At 45.2% G+C, this 17,558-nt stretch overlaps 1 protein-coding gene across 11 annotated transcripts in view; it reads right to left on the minus strand.

Annotated features, from left to right (window-relative positions):
- CAMTA1 (calmodulin binding transcription activator 1) overlaps window positions 1-17,558 on the minus strand; it is an 833,165-nt gene that overhangs the window by 14,718 nt on the left and 800,889 nt on the right. For 5 of the 11 annotated variants that reach the window (XM_019660379.1, XM_019660375.1, XM_019660374.1 and 2 more), the window contains exons 12-22: window positions 14,356-14,507; window positions 11,333-11,529; window positions 10,856-10,958; window positions 10,298-10,613; window positions 9,344-9,867; window positions 5,610-5,797; window positions 4,863-5,109; window positions 4,019-4,090; window positions 2,546-2,566; window positions 947-1,140; window positions 299-373 (exon numbers count right to left, since the gene is read on the minus strand). In XM_019660379.1, the coding sequence (XP_019515924.1) occupies window positions 299-373; window positions 947-1,140; window positions 2,546-2,566; window positions 4,019-4,090; window positions 4,863-5,109; window positions 5,610-5,797; window positions 9,344-9,867; window positions 10,298-10,613; window positions 10,856-10,958; window positions 11,333-11,529; window positions 14,356-14,507 (2,089 nt within the window). The remainder of the gene's footprint in view (window positions 1-298; window positions 374-946; window positions 1,141-2,545; window positions 2,567-4,018; window positions 4,091-4,862; window positions 5,110-5,609; window positions 5,798-9,343; window positions 9,868-10,297; window positions 10,614-10,855; window positions 10,959-11,332; window positions 11,530-14,355; window positions 14,508-17,558) is intronic. The other 6 variants (XM_019660385.1, XM_019660377.1, XM_019660384.1 and 3 more) reach the window with 6 other exon arrangements.

Genomic DNA, 17,558 nt, shown 5'->3' on the forward strand with positions numbered 1-17,558 from the left:
GACGTGGAAATAATGGGTTAAAGAGAAACATGGAGTTGCAAACTCGTCCAGGTAAGCTGTCCTTACACCCGAGTTAAAACAGGAAAACGGTGGCCTGACTTGCCCAGTGCTCCACACACCCAGCAGTCCCGGGCGGCTCCCAGCTGCTCAGTCCCTAATTAGAGAGTCCTGCTGTAATCTGGGAGGTTTCCCCTGAGTGTTGGAGGGGGGGATTAGCCTTACTAGGAGTTAATGAGTGGTTCAGAGGCTGTTTATTACTCGTGATGAATAAAATGTATAGATGGGCAAGTTCATGTACCTGTGGCGACAGCGTCGTAGAAACCTCATTATTTTTCGAGCAGCTTGGTCCTGCTTTTTGGTTAGCAAACTGCTCCTGGAAAATTAAAATGGAGAATCAGACGTCACTTCACTGCTCTTTCAGAGCTCTTTATAAACTCGCGGGGTTGAACAAGGCATCCTGGCCTCACACAGGCTTTCTTAGTGCAGAGGCTGATGTGCCTGATACTCTCTGGGCTACTGTTTCAACTTCTCGTGTCAGTGTCCTTGTGCTGAGTGTTTTTATTACAACCCCTCAAGGGGCGCAGCTTAACTCTGCTCTTTCAGAGTCCGTTGTGTGGTAATGCTGGCGTTTAGATCGCTGTAATACGGTGCCACCTTTCTGAGTAGCAACTGGGTCCTGCCAAACTCTGATTGAAGTTGAAACTGGGCAGTGACATCAAAATACTTGTGTGGGGGGTGGAGAGAGAATGAGCCACACAGACAGAATTAGATGAATAACAGGCATAACTCTAAAAAGCCACAGCGTCGCGAATGGTCTGGACAGAGCGTCACTGCCAAATGCTTTCGTCCTGGCACAGACCCTAATGCCAGCACTGGGCAATTCTTTCAACTCAGTCAGGGCTCTCTTCCCTAAATAGCTCTACCTCCAGGAACCTTCTCGACCCACCTGAGTTTCTGCTGGACGATGACAGCGGTTCGGCGCGCCTGCCGTCTTCTGCCGCACTTCTTATAACTCCGGTAATACTTCTGGATGAGCACAGCGGCACGGCGGCTCTGCTGGAACTTTTTTTGTTCGTAGTAACTTCGGAATTTGCTCTGGATAAGGATGGCAGCCTGTGTCATCTTTTTATAAAGTGCATACTGCAGGGAGAAGAAGAAGAAGCAGAACAGTAACAGCACGAGCCACCGTAGTCTGTGTGTCCTCTGAGCGTCTCAGCGCAGGAAGAAGGTACTTTCCCCCTTTGTTACCACACTCTGTCTGGGGTTTAATCGCCGAAGAGGCAAACTAGGAATCTTCACACCTACCTTTCCAAAATGCAAAACATTACTTTAAGGGTCGCCTTCAGACTATATATTGTGTTAAATGTGCTTTTTTTTTTAATCCCAAAACATCAAAATATATTGCCTTCCTTGAAAAATAAATTTAATAGCAATCTACTTAGACATTTAGGAATCTTAAAAACGTATATAGAAAGTAAACTTTTAAATGTTTAAGATGAATATTACTATCCAATTTTGAGACATTTTTACTTCATCTTTCTTTAGCCTCCCGGTTCCCAACACACGCGTACACAAGGGTACTTAGCAGTCAGCATTGGACTCCTAACTACCATTCCATGTAACAAATGTCTGAGTTACAAGGTCCCAAATACAAGGCTTATCATGAAACGCTGACACCTTTAAGCCATTTGACCTGCAAAAGATTCACACTCATAGGACCAACATGGGGTGAAGCCATGGAACCCGGAAAGCTCTCACAGAGCCGGGGACGGCTCAGCAGCCAGCACGCACGCAGCCCTCCGCCCAGGCTGCCGCAGACTCGCAAAGTGAGGGGTGAAGGCACGGGACAGTTGAGTTCTCTCCCGCTTCAGTCTCTAGGCGCTCAGAATACAGAGCGCGCCATATTGAAAAAATGCTACGGCCCGCATTGCTAATGAAATAAGAGAGTATGACTCTGTGGACAAGGAAGCACTCTGCTTACAAGAGGGCAACTTACCATCGTGGGGAAATATAGTCCTCGGAACACCCCTGAGGACACACACCTGTGCGGGTAGGAGGCGGGATGAGGGGAGGGACTGACCTCTCAGAATAAGACACAGAACCCTGCTACAAGCATCCTCTGTCGTCTTATCTGACCTGCTTCCCTTTGGCATTTGTCCGAAAGTCTTTTAAGACGAGAACACTGTGTCCTACAGGTGCCTGTGGCTTTCAGCCGCGGCCTGGGCGCTGCCTGGCCACAGGGAAGCACACTGGGAAAAAGGGGAATTCACTTAGTGGCCCACTGGGCTCAGGCCGGCTCGGATGGGTTCTTTAGACTGACACTGGCCAGAAAAATGTCCAATTATTGTTACTGTCAAGACGCACTCCAACGAATAACTGCACAGTCCCCAGAGGATAGATGCACTGTGGTTAGGTGGCCTGGCAAGGGGACTGTGCCTGTGGCATGAGCCTGCCCTCTGAAGGGCCCCTTCTCGTAGCTGGTGATGGGTGTGAAGTTTGTGACTCTGGTGGAATGGCTTGTGAGAGGACTTGGGTGTATCATTACCTTCAAGGCTATCCATGTCAGCTTGGGGGAGAAACAGAAAATACAAGGTTAACGTTAGATTGCCGAATAGAAGGAAATTAAGCACCAGAACCAATTAAAACTCCCACCACCAACAAAAGAGGGGCAACCTGGCTCCATGAATGCCTTCCATCTAACAAAATATTTGTCTTAATATTTGTCAATATTTCAAGGAAGAATGCCTTTCGTCTTACTGGTCATAGACAATACTTCTTGGGGGAGAGGGGAGGGAGATTTAAAAAACCTCTTATTTTGGAATAAACACCTGTTGGAATTACGGACTTGAAATTGTGATTCTGTGTAGGGCTTGTGCTAACCAAAGAGAGGCCAGAGCGCAGAGCTGCTCTCCCCGCTGCCGAGCTTCAGGAACTGTGGTGTCAGCGTTTACACAATAAACCTTCATTTTCTGGGATCATGAACTCAACTGGCTATAAGCAGAACATGCCCCGCCCCCACCCCGCTCAGGATTAGGGCTTCATCCTAGAGGAACTTGAGAAAATGGCAACCCACATCAGAAGCCACAGCCCTCTATCCGAACAGGAGACCAGAGTCCCAAATTTCTTACGTGGCTATTGTTATGTCTCAGCATCTACTCTCCCTTAAATAAAATTTTAAAACCTACCTAAAGCACAACCTACTAAAAGGTTCCAGAGTCTACTGACAGGACTGAACTTGATCATAAGAACCACTTAAAATTCAAAGAGGCAGTAGTAGGCAGTGTTTTATATTTTTTAGCCACCGAGATGGTTAGAAAGGTCTAATGTTTCCTCTTAATTTCTCTGAACCTCAGCTTCTTCATCTGTAAAATGGAAATGAAACTGTTTACTTCAAGTAATGGTAAGGAGCGAGTGAGATGATGAGCCTAAAGGATCCTGTACATTTGTGGTATTCCATCAGCACCAGATCCCTTTCCTCTCTGACGGCAGTCATCTAACCCTACAGCTTGTTTCAGGAACAGTAATACTGCGTGAGAGAGGACTTAGATATTCTTCTCGCATCTCTTCATGAAGGAATGCAAAAGCACTGTAAGATGTTAAAAGATTTTTACAATTCTTTATTTTAAAATGGATATGAAGAAGCTGAAAGGAAAAACGGCTAAAGGTGATGTAACTTACGTAATTCAAGGTCAAAGATAAGAGCCAGTGATTACCTTTTCCAATCATATTAATCTCCCTGGAGCTCATTACACAAATAACTTTGTTTGTATCAGACCAACATTCAGACTGGTGATAATACTAAAAAGCCAAAAATCTGAACAAAATTTATTGTGCGGCATAAGTTGAGTTGCAGATTTTTTACTTCACCCTCTGGAACATTTTCCCCTGACTTGTACTCAAAGTGATTCAAAGTCAGTCTTTGAATTGGGTGGTGGATGCAGTGCTCTTTGCCCAAAGCCAACACTGGAACGCCCAGAGTCCGAGGCACACTGCCCATGCGACCCCAAACTTGGTTTACCTGTTTGTATTTTCTGTAACAACGCTGAATGACAGCAGCAGCCACTTCTTGCTGTTCTCGCAGGGGTCGGCCCTTAAGGGTAGCGAGTGAGGAAAAAAAAGAATGATTTCGTATAAGAAATGTCAATTTTCCTAGGACTTAAATACAATAGAATTATCACTCGTTTGATTAGCTTTCTCAGAACTGGGACGCCAGGTGTACCAAAATACAGGGATCATTTTAAGTATAAACTGAAAAAAATAAATTTACAGAATAAATCAATTAGTCTTGCTTCTAAAGAGAACCATGATGTTTGGATGTTAGGAGGCCTAAAAAATATTCATTTGCCAAATAGCTAGCAAACTGGGTACTGACTGTACTATCTGTCCTTAGAAACTGCCTGATCTCCACGGTCTTCCCGACACAACTCGAGTCCTCTGCTACTGGATCCATGAGTCACGGTTCCTAACACTGCTGGGACGCTGACCCTTTGAGCATCAGTGGAAGGCCATCTCGCACCAAAAATGCACACAGACCCTTTGCCATAAAATTTTAGGAGTTCATGGGCTCCAGGTAGAAACCCCCTTTCAGTCATAAATTCCTTGCGGCAGTGGTGTCAACTTACTTTACAGTAAATAAATAATAACTATCCATTATCATTACCAACAGTATGTTGAGATGTTAATAACCATCATACAATTGGTCGGTTTTATTTTACTGAAGTGACGATCTAATTTCAAATAAAAATTCTATAAACTCAGAGGCCAGAAAGAAATGGCGTATGTTGCAGCTTGAATGCTTCTGACCCTCACCGACCTCCCTGGTCTCGAGAATGTCACAGCATAGGGACTCCGCTCTACTTTACCTTGTACTTCCGGAAAGCTGTCTGGACAAGCCTGGCAGCCTCATAGAGCTCTCTCTGTTCGTGATCAGTCAGAGTTAGCTGAGCAAATTCATTCTCAACCTTCTCACTGGTAGACGCGCTCAGGAATTCCGACCAATCGGCTGCGGACGGAAGGCTAGGTTTCTCGAAAGCTATTTCACTGACTGGAGAGCTTCCGGGGCTCAGGCTGGTATTAGAAGAAGGGGTTAGAGGCTCGTTATATGCACTTCTGAAACAAGAGGAGACACGGGGAGAGACACTGGTGATGGGCTGGCATGGTCCATTACGCAGCGACTTACAAGACAAGACGGGACCCGCCAGGTGCCACTGTGGACTATGAGGGGTCCGCCTTCAATCACTCAGGCAAGTCAGGCAGGTGGCCTGACATCAACTGCCCTTCAGTTAGTAAGTTAATACTGAGCACCCACTCTGAGTTTAGTGCTATGCTAACTACTAAACGTACCAAGTACACTCTCCTGCCCTCATGAAACTTCAGTTGAATCTGGGGGAAGACACTGTGATACGTCATCTCATATGCTCCGATAGGAGGGGAAGAACCATGGAAGACGTGAGGACGTGAGCAGGGCCGTGAACGTGGCAATGGAGCTGGTCCTAATGCTTCCTCCCTTCTTTAATAAGGCCTTAGGCTATACAGCACTGCTCACGTCCAGCAGGTCCCCATGCCTCCAGGGAAATCCAGGAACTTATCCCGGTAGCGGCCTGACTGACCTGATCTGGGCAGCGTTCGGCAGATGGTCAACATCAGCGAGGTAACTGGCCAGCCAGCTCATGGTACTGCTAATGGTGGCCGTGTCTGGCCTCTCCAATGCTGACGACTCCATGGGCACAAAGTTCTCCTGCTTGATCCGGTCAGGTGTGGCTTCAATGATGTGTTCTGCCAAGGTCATCATGTTTACCTGGAGAGCGGAGTTCACAAGACAACCAAGTTAGAACAGAGCCTTACAAGGTACCCAGGCCAGCCTCCCGCTCCCCCACCCCACCTTGGAAAGAAGGAAATGAGGGAGGGGGGCTTACACCTCAATCCAGTTCACGCCAACATCACTGTAAGGTTTTACACAATTCACCCGAATATGCTGAGCCCTTATCTCTAGATGAGAGTCTGGCCCCAAACCTTCAGTCAAGTCTTAGAGCGCTTCTGGCTTGTGCCCACTCTCCACCCTTGGCAAGGGTCAACCACATAATGATGCTACAACTGGGCAGTTCTACAGTTAAGTTGTCATACTAACATGGTGACACCACTGGTTACCTAACCATATCCACCCCACCCCACCCACGTTGCCTTGCCTAGAGAACCCGAGCTTTGTGGAGAGCAGCAATGAGCCAAACCGCAGGCGACAGCTCATGAATGAGCCAATTATGACAATCCTTGTATGGCTCTCCCTCCTCCCTGTGCACTGATGGGAGAACGAGTGACCACTTCTGGACGAGACTCCACCCAAGTCTGCTGAGAGGGGTCCGTGCAAAGCGTTTGCTTTCCTGATAGAAGGCATCAGCGAGCCTGGCCCCTTCCTCTCTTCCCCCTGCCTGACTACACACAAGCTCAGGAAGCCACATTGTCTCCACAAAGCAACAAGCATGCAGACGAGAGCCGAAAAGAACAGAACCCCCCCAAAAATCTGGGTCCCTGATGGTATCACCGAGCAACTGGACCTCTGGTCACATGAGAAAAACAAATTATTTTTTAAAATTAAACCACTGTAGTTAGGACGCTGATACTTTTACCCCAAATACATTCCTAATAGTTACAATTAGGAATCCTTAAGACTAGTCTGGAGTGAGATATATGTTACCAGAACCAGAGATGTGGCTTTGTTTTAAAATTTCCTTGCACATCTCTTGATGATGGAAACTGACATATAGCAGTTTAAGTTTTTAAGGGAACTGAAAATGCTCTGAAACGATCTATAAAAGGTGACACAATGCTTATCTTACATCATGAATGAACCTCAGAAACATTATGCAAAGTAAAAGAAGCCAGACACAGAAGATTACATATGTTATGATTCCACTTATATGAAGTTCTAGAAAAAGCAACACTCTGGGAATAGAAATCAGATCAGTGGTTGCCTAGGGCTGAGATAGGAGCAGACTGACTGCAAGTGGCACAGGGGACTTTTGGGAAACGATGACGTGTTCTAAATGGAATTGTGACTGCACAGCTGTATGCCTTTACTAAAAGCCATCTCACTGAACATGTAAAGTGGGTGAATGTTATGGCATGTCACTTGTACCTCAATAAAGCTGATAAAAATACTCATGTTGGGTAATTTTCTAAATTTGCAACATGAAACAAGAATAATTTTGGAACAAGAATAAAAATGAAAACATTTAGGAGAAAAATATGACAGTTTTTCTTTTTCTTCTGCATTGGCTCTCTTGATTTGTAGCTCAAGCAGGAGGAAGTAGGTCCTGCCTTGATGTATTTTTCCAGGTAAGCATTCAAATATTTTATTAAAAGTGGAAATTCTGGAGACTGAAAAACCTGGAGACTATAGTCACCCTCCACCCCAAAAATCCCCGTTTTCACAAACACATATCAGTGTAAAAACATCTTAATATCATCATAAGTAAAACACTCTGGAATACCAAGTATCTGATTTTTTATTGTGATGGCTGCAAAAGGCAATGAAATTTAAATAACTTTAAACCAAATAACAATATTCTAAGCAGCTGGACCAAAAAAAAAATCATGTCATTCATTTCTAAATTTCTTGGATTATAGTCAGAGCAGATAGTCTTTAAATGTGCATCCTTAGGTTTTTATTTAAATTCTCTTGGTATCCTAGTATATGAGCAATATTCATGAATATGTCTTGACTATATAAAAAGAACAATTACATATATATATACACACACATATATATACTTGCTGTGCTGATTACGTGTATCTGTGTAATTATATATATCATATATTAAATATATCATTTATATTAAATATATATTAAGTCAAGCTTTCTAATTGTACCTTTTGATTCTTTCATAGCTTTTCCTTATCTACTTGATATGACAAGTTCTGAGATAGGTGTGTGATACACTATGATTATAATTATGGTTCCAGATTTCTTTGTATTTGCTAGTTTTTGCTTTAATACTTAGAAGCTATGTTATTGGGTACACAATGGTTCACAACAGCAGTGTCTTCTTGATAAATTTTATATATGGATATAGTATTTGCCTTGAATTACTTTTTGTCTTTTTTCTCTTTATACATATTTGTGTTTTATATCTTTACCCATCGCTTCATTTTCTTTCTATTTCATTTTAGTTGTGTCTTTTACAAGCAGCATATATTCTGCTTTCTTTTTTACCCAATCTGAGAATCTTTTAATAGCATTATCAGTTACCAAAGTAGGAATAAGACATGTTTGAAAATATCCCTATAATATCATCTTTTCTGTTTATTATTACTGTTTCTGCTTTTTACTTTACTATTCCTGAATTTTTTCCAAATGGGGCAATTTTTTTCTCCTTCAGTGACACAGAAGTTCTGTAGCCTGTTTCCGTGCTACCTATTAATTTGACATTTCTAACAAGCATATTTCAGCCTACACTTACCTATCAATATTGCAAGTGGAACACATTATTATCTCCTGACAGAAAAGCTGCTTTAATACACTTTTATCTTCTTCACTTCCCTACCTCTCTGGTTTTGTTAAAATGATTTACAATTTTAGTTCTAGGTTATTTTTAAAAAATTATTCCCCTTCTATTTAAAGAACCCCTTCTTAACAACTGCTTTATACACACGCCCACACTACTGATAATTATTCAGACAGATCAGTTTTACTGTTCATTCCTCCATGAACTCTGGAAATTATTTCATTATTTTTAGTTGCCATTTTTTTTCAGTTGGCTAAAGTGCTTCTTTAGACTGCTGCCTTTTTATAGCTATGTACTCAATTTAGCAAAATATTATTCTCTCAAGGCTCAGTGAAAATATAAAGGTTCTTTGCAGGTTATTTCCTATTCTCTGCATTGACTCTGTTTCAGTGAAGGCCAACTGCTCTAAAGCTGTGCTAGCCAATGGAGATTTAAACTTAAATTAACTAAACGTAAATAAAATCAGAAACTGAGTTCGAGTCACACTAGCTCTTATCAGGCCATGACGCTATTACAACTCATACTGAAAGCAGTGAAATCAGTCACCCTGGGTGCAAGGAAGAAACAGGAGACTTATGGTGGGGTCTGAGGAGCTGGGGCGAGAGGGAAGGTATGGCAGAGACCTGGGCCACTGACTGGTGCTCAGGCCCTATTCCGAGAGCTGATTCACTGAGGGAGCACGTAGCTCAAGTAAAGAATGTTTTCCAACATCCTTATGCATAAGGCGGACTTCCGACCTTCAATGGAGAGAGCATCACATGACCTCTGGACATAGATTGTGAAGATCAAGGAAGCGGTGAGGGACCCACCAGCCTGTGCAGGCTTACCTTCTCCGCGCTTACCTGTATATCATCCATGGGCTGTGGGCAGTCCTCGTTTTCTGCACTATCACGGTAGGACCCCATCTCTGTATTCACCACCTCTCTGTTAGCCATCATCAGGACACTCATTGGTTCCCGTGGACGCACCTGTGAAGGTGCTGCCTCCTTTCCTACACTGGTCCCCTTCGGATTTCCAGTCACCTGTACTGTAGACACACCAATGTAAAGATCTTTGGGATTCCACTTTACTACAGGCTGAGATCCAGAGGCTTGGAATCCTGCAGTCCCTGGAGTGGGAGGGGAGAGCTCCCGGCTGTAGTCCCTCACTCCTTCACTGGGGCTGATTGTCTCAGGGACAGATTGCTTAGAACTAGGGCTCTGTTTCCTGATATTTGGCTGTTCCAGGCTCAGTGCAGTGGACAGCAGCTTCTCCTGCCTTGCCTGGAAGTACTCAGGGTTCAATTTATGCTTTTTGAGAGCTGGATAATCTTTGTGGCTCTCACTGCTGTAGTAATTAGAGGGTTCAGACCGAGGTCTTCTCAGCTCTGAAAAGTACAGTAGAAAGGGATAGTCAGGACAGGAGATAAAATTCGGAATCCTAAAGAATTAACACTTTCTCTATGCCTGAGGGACACAAAGTGCAAAGCCGGAACTCAAGACATGTCCCTAACATTTAAATAGTCCCCCAAAATATATACTGTATTCAGCTAATCCTCCTCCAAAATTTGTATTTCTCTCTTGCGCATAGATTTTTATTTATTTTTTTTGCTACTTTCTGCATTTTCTTGGCGGGGAGAGGGAGGGGAAAGGAGGGAAGCACTAGGCATTCTTACAGCTAAAAGAAAAATCAGAAACATAAAAAAATCCCAAGCCCTTAAATGTCTGTGAGCATCCTATGGACTTTTCTGAGGGTAGCTGCATGAAAGCAAATGGGAAATCTGTCAAGTCTGAGGTGTAATACTTGTGAATTTTTACCTGGATTGGTACTTGCAATAACGGTGACTCCTTTTGGTATTTCTGGAGAGCTGATGGCCTCGCTGTGCCACTGGGTCATCCAGCTATCTGTAGCAGGCTCTTCACCTGGAGGACAGTGGATTCTGGGGTTCTGTCCCAGCTGGGCCTGCTCATCCCTCTGCAGGTGCTCCAGACACTCTGCTAACTTCACATGACCCCTTGACCTGGCAATTCCCAAAGGCAGCCTCCCCAGAGAGTCGGGGATAGAGATGGCCCGACGATCCCACTTGTACAGGACGACAGCAGCTTCTAAGTGCCCGAGGGCACATGCCCACATCTGAAAAACAAGAAGACAAAGCAAGCTTGAGTTTAAAACATGTTTTACTTGGCCACTGCTGCCAAGTGACAAATTTGTCCTTGCTGGCAACACTAACAGGGGTATAAACCATTAGCATTCCAAAGCAACTCTGATAAATATTCTCTGTCAATGAGACAGAGGGAATCTCACACAGGGAACCAGGCACATCCCAATGCCAGCCAAGGAAAAAGGTCCAGGGAGTAAATGAAGCTGCTTCTTACCAGAGGAGTACAGGAGAAGTGGTCCACGTTCAAGGGGTCGACTTCCAGCTCCAGGTCAATGCTATCTGCGTGCTTCGTGCTGTAAGGGATGCGTCGGCAATTACTGCACAATGAATCAATGTGTAAAGGAAATACTAGAAATGGCATAAAACCCCCCAAGGGTGAGACCCCATGGAGCGTCTCAGTCCCTGAGGTGAAGAAACTGTCCCGAACTTCACAGGGGGCTTCGGACTCTCCATTTTGCTAGGATCCCAGGGGAAATAAAAGGTCCCACATTCAGGAGGCATCTCACTCGGTGTTTCTTGGGCAGACATTCATAAAATGCCCTTGGAAACTGTCCCCAGAGGAAGAAGCCCCTTGCTCACAGGCTAGGATGCTCCCCGAATGGCCAGATTTCTCTCCACTAGGGAAACGCCAAGGAGGACACTGCGTATCCCTGAGTGAGGACCACCCCCCGCCATGTGCACCTGGTCTTACCGCCATTTGATGAGCGTCTGGATTAGGGTGGCATAACCCTGGGCAGCAGCCAGGTGTAAGAGGGTCATTCCACGGAAAGTCTTCGAGTGGATCAAATGCTTGGACTTGGCCCAGCAGGCCCGGCTCATCATCTTCTCGCACACGACAACCACGCGGCTCTCAAAGCAGCTGCCCAGCGTCCCGGGGCCAGATGCGCACTGCCATGGAAAAGCACACGTTAGGATTAGAGGGCCCGAGGCCCTCCCCCAGGCCAGCGTCCGATGTGGGGGAACAAGTGCTTTACGATTAGCAACACCAAACTGAAAATGAAGAGACGCCGTGGAACCGAGGACAGGATGTACTCTGCAGCTCGGCAGCACGTGTCTGCCGGCGGGGCCCAAGGTAATTTTCCGTAACTCCAGGACACTAGCATCTATTACCGCTGACACTCTGATTATGGACTTCATGCTACTCCATCTCAGGGACGCCTTTGTTGCTAAAAAAAAAAGCAAGGCCCTCGCCTCCCGGTTGAGGTAAACCTTGCAGGTAGTAAACTGCTGTGACAGCATGGCAGAGTTAACATCCCAATGCCTCCCCCGGGATACCTGGGCTTCTGAACCGCCTACTGCTTCTGCAGGGGACTTAAGTCACTAACAGGGGGAGCTTTCTCCCCAAAGAAACACTTAAAATTATCTAGTGATTCCTTTGTGACAACATGGATGGGCTTTGAGGGCATTATGCTAAGTGAAATAAGTCAAACAGAAAAAGACAAATACTGTATGATCTCACTTATACGTGGAATCTAAAAAACACAAACCTAAGCTCACAGATACAGAGAAGAGATTGGTGGTTGCCAGAGGTGGGGGCTGCGGGGGTGAGTGAAATGGGGTGAAAAGGTACAAAATTCCAGTGACAAAATAAATGGAGTCCTGGGAATGCAATGACAGCACAATGACCGCAGTTAACGCCACCCACTGGAGAGCTGCTGCGAGGAGGTCTTCCAAACTCTCATCATGAGGAAAGAGATGTGTAACTGTGTGATGGTGGACGTAACAAGACCTACTGTGGTGATCATTTCACAATGTGTATAAATATCGAATCATTATGTTGTACACCTGAAACTAATATAAAGTTATATGTCAACTATATCTCAGTTTTAAAAAATTTTAAATCCAATAATAATTCAGTCTTTTATATAAAGTAAAACGGATATTGGGGAAGGTATGAGAGATCTTGACATTTAAGTGTTGTTCATTACAGGAAAGACAAACGCACTCATTTCAATCACGTGGCTTTCTTCCCTTGATTCAGTTGTAAAGGAAGAAAAATAAAATTAAAGTTAGTGACCTCAACAGCTTATCTGAGTCTCTGTGTGAGCACTTTCATGTCTAACACTCGTCCCAAATAAATGGCACTTTGAGCCTAATTCTCATCTCTGGTATTATTTTAAAAGTATTTTTTGCAGTAACAAACACCATACAATTCAATTACTATAGAAATACTGTTGCTTCTCCTTAAGAAACTTTTCTTTTTAATTTTTAAATCTGGAAAAAAAATGTCTGCAAAAATAATGGGAAAAGGTGGACGTCATGTCATCATCACTAGAGCTGTAAAAACATCTTAAAAAGCACAGCTGGTCCCCTCCTGAGGTAGACTGACCTTGACTTAGAGTCCAGGCAGAGCTGCTCTGCACATACTGAATGCACACACTCGTGAGCACGTGCAAATGTCCGGGTAGTGAACAAAGGGGGAGGTCTTTTGCATTCAACAAAAACAGCCACACCTCCATCACATCAGGTGGACACAGATATTTCCTGAAGCCGACTTTAACTGATGAAGGCGTATTCAGCAGCAGTTACTATGGGATCAGATGATAACACGCCCACCCACGGCTGAATGGCTGAGCTGTAGAATGACTTTCTGTTCCCTTCCCTTTCTGCCATCTTTGTTGGTTAAAGGAAAAAAATGTATGGGAATCTGTTTTAGCAGTGAGATATATGAAACAATGATTTGAAAAAGCTTAGCAGTGCCAGGTGAAGAAGAAGCCTGGTTAAGCCTGAACAATGTTTACTGCGCGCCTCGTCTTTCCTTTTCCATCGATTTCTGAAGGCAGGTGAGAAAGAAGAAGAAAACTCAAGTAAAAAGAGGTTAGTGTTTGGGCGTGGTATATGAAGCTTTGTTTTTCATCTATTATTAGAAATATTACTAACACTTGATATTCACAAGGGTCCTAAAACTCTAGAAGTTCACTTAAAAATGTAATAGTTCAAAGGAAATCATCCCTCGTCTTGAAGAGAAAATTAGTTTAGGTTTTTAGGCAACAACTCAGTAGTGGAGGTAAGAAACCCTACCAGATCCTTTAAATTCAGTCTAGGGTCTCCTGAAAACATAGTTCCTGCCTAGGAGACTTTTCCAAAATGAAGCTCCTAAATGAAATTCATATAAAGCCTTCCAGACCAATGGGACTCTGAAACAGTATTGGGTAATTTCCTTGTGCTCAGCAACGTAATGCACTCTTCATGGAATGTGTGAAAGATGATAGAAAGTATAATGTTTCATGCTGAAAAATTACAGAAACAGTCTCTCTGGGCCCCTTTCATACTGCTCTTCTTGAGTTTTAAAAGGCTTATGAATCACTGAGTTCAAGGATGTTTTATATTTATACTGAAGACAGAGATAGAAGACAAATGACGACACAGATTCTACATGAACTCTGAGCCCCAGCAGAGCTGAGTCACCATTTGGCCTCTGGGTTTTCATTGGTCGCCCTCCTTCCCGCTGCCAGGTAACAGCAGTGAATGCCGAGACCAGTAACAGTGATTTACGGCTGAGGGAGGTAACGCCAGAAGCCCCACATCCCAAGGCTGCTTTCACAGACACAGATTTTAACACTTGGAAGCCCAGCACTGCCAGCCAGCGCTCCCTCTGACTTTGGCCTCCTCCAGGAGCGACACGGTCACCAGATAAGGCACAGTGGCCAATGGCCTCACCTGTCAGTAGCACATGAAACAGAACGAAAGGTGATCGTCCGCACAGACTCGTACCTGAGCTTGACTTCCTCCATTCCCACTCCCGTTGCCCCCTCCACTGCTGCCGCCTCCGCTGCCTGGTTTGTGCTGCTGGGACCCCGTCATCTCAGCCATCCTCCTCTCCATCTGCTCCAGACGTTCTAGGATGGACATCCTGAACTGGTTATCTAGGGCAGAACAAGGAAGGGTGAGGTTTGTTCTGGGAGGAGAGCAGTTAACACATGGCCTTTTCAAGCCTGCAGGACCAGCACCCCAAACACTGTCATCAGCTTGACCAAATCACAGAGGTCTCCCCAGGCCAGGTCCCCAGCGTGGCAGCCAGTCTCACACCTCCCACAAGCCTGCCGCACCTACACCCGCCCAAAGCTCTCAGCTAAACGAACAGAAAACCCCTTTTTGTCAGAATCCTGGTTTCAGGTTCCTGGTACCCCATATCACTGTCAAATTCCCCAACAGAAACCTTGAAGAGCTCTGGTAGAGGGGCCCGGAGAGCAAACAAATGAAATGAATACAATTAAACTTAAATCAATGGAAAAAAGCAATCGCTGTGGGAAAGGATATACAAGATACAGATATATATTTTTGACGTACTCTCTGTTTTACCCAAACACTGGGTAAAAAAATGATATTTCTTGATCCAGGAGCTTTTGCTTTTACAATTTATTTTAGGAATTGGATCATTCGCTGCCTGAGACCCATAACATTTCTTTTAACACGTGACTCAGTCTTTTCAGAGACAAACACAAACAAGCGCTTCAGCCCCACGTAAGAAAAACATCAGGACGTTACTGCTGGGGCTAGAATTGTAACTCAAAGAGAAGCAGTGTGTGATTCTGTACCGGTTCACCAAGATCAGAATCTCTCTCCACATTCCTGTGTGTAGGCACACACGTGTGCACTCACACACGCATATCCGAGTTGGGTTACATATACATGTCAAACATGGAGCTAGGACCATTATTAAAATCAGTGGCACCTATACTCACTCAACAGGTTTTAAACTGTGCTGTGCCAGGTAATCAGTGAACGGTCAGAGAAGGCCTCTCCCTGCTCTAGGACGTGTAGCAAGCAGGGTAATGTGATAAAGAGTGGTGGGTAGGGGTAGAATTTACATAAGTCAGGAAAGGTGACACTTGAGTTTGACCAGAATGATGAGAAGGAGCCAGACCTGCCAAGAGCTGGGGTGAGGTAAGGCATTCAAAGAGCAGAAGCTGTGTGGCTGGACCACGGCAAGAGGGGGCACAGGGCAGGGAGGGGGGCCCCGCGGGGCGGGGAGGGGCCACGGGGCGGAGGGTGCAGCGCTGAGAGCCCTGGCTCTGCACATCATAGCTGTATAACTTAGAGCCAAATCCTTGGCGCCTCAGCGTCCTAGCCCTCAAAGGTGGTAGTAACTGTCCTGGTCTCAGAGGGCTGTTCTGAGGCTTAAATGAATTAATATGCTCAGCACATGGTGAGTTCCAGCCATCATCATCTTCAGACAAAATAATTAAAAGTCTTTGGAAATTGACTGAACAGCTGTGACAACATATTTCTTCCTCAAATTGCTAATGGCATAACTATTTTCAAAATACAGCCATCTGAATCATGAAAAGGAATAACCCGGAAAAGAAGTATTTTATAATATCAGCGTTCCTTGCCATCCTGACTATACATCCCAACACCAGTGAGAAAAGCTTACTGACTCTACATGAGGTAAGACAAATGGGGTCTGCATGGCGTAACACTTATGGGGTGCTTCCTACGTACCCGGCACTGTTTTCATCACTTTATACTATAGTTAACTCATTTACTCTCCACGACCATCATGTGAGGTAGGTACTCTGATTATCCCCATTTTATGGATGAGAAGACTGAGGCACGAGGCAATAGCTGGTCCATCTGGCTCTCGGGCCTGGCACAGAACCACTGTGCTATACGACAGGAAGCCAAACAAGAGAGGACTTTGCATCAGGTGGTCTTACGCTAGGGAATGTAATCTCTATCTTACAGTAAAAAGATAGTAAATAGCCTGTTTCCCAGGAAATTTTTCAATACTGAATGCTGAATTGATTTCACTTCACCCAACCACAAATGCCCGAGGAGGGAGACGGCTTTTCAAGAACGGTGATGGTATTTTCTAATAAGCTATTTCCAGGAACAACACAAAAAGCAAAATACTTCCTCCTTAAAAGTGCAAGATAACATCTTTGTTCCAATTTCACACACACGGGTAGATATGACAAACCTTCAGCACCTGCTGCTAAGTCACTAATGCGAAGTAACCCTGAATGAATATGCACGGGATGAACAGTGCGACCACTCACGGCAGATACAAAATGACTTCAGAGGCGGCACTGGCCTCCATCCTCCAGGCCCTATTAGAAAGTGGAAATTTACCGAATGCAGGACTCCTCCAACTGGATGGCAGTTACCGTCTGTGACACTCTGATCACTGTCCCTGCTTCTTCCCACCTGTGCTGACAGCCATTCCTCTGTGAACCTGTGCAGACGCGCACACCTCCCTCCCGAGACGGGTGAGGCCTCTACAGCCAACTACTGATTCCGTCCTTTGCGAGCCCATGAATCTGGCACCTCCTAAATGAATGTTCAGAACCCATTTGACTTGGTTCGGAGCCCTGTTTGCACTGGCTAGGAGCTAGCAGCCCAGATTAACATGCCACGTCACGCAAAGGGGCTGAAGAGTACGGAGAGGGCTGCCCAGCTGTGGCCAGCCTCGAGGGAGCACTGCAGGCGCGCCTGCCTGCCATCTGTTTCTGTTGGAGGTGGCTTTGTGCTGGCAGTGCTGCAGTGCTCTGCAGTGCAGTTGACGTGCCATCCCCGGGCCAAATGTGGCCACTGCAGACAGACCCTCCCTGATATCACCGGGCCGGGCCCCGGGCCGGGCCCCGCCCACAGCACAGCCAGGTCAATACACAGTCCCCACGACTCTGTCTGCCACAGAGGTTACTGGCTTTTGTCCCGGGCTGTATGTCCAGCCCTACCCCCAGCTAACTGTGCCGTGAGCTCTCTGAAGTCAGTAAGCTGCTCTGAGTAGCACTTCATGAAGCTACTCAGAAGCAATTATTTGTCTCTTAACAAAATATCATGTGTAACGGCATGTCTGAGACTCTCGGCTCCAAAGGGGGAAGGGAGTTATAATTAATATCAGAAACAATTGCAAATGGAAATGAATGAGTCAGCACCCTGGAGAGTGCAGGTCTGCTGTGCTGCACTGACCA

Source organism: Hipposideros armiger, unplaced genomic scaffold (assembly GCF_001890085.2).
Source record: "Hipposideros armiger isolate ML-2016 unplaced genomic scaffold, ASM189008v1 scaffold_316, whole genome shotgun sequence".
NCBI lineage: Eukaryota > Metazoa > Chordata > Mammalia > Chiroptera > Hipposideridae > Hipposideros > Hipposideros armiger.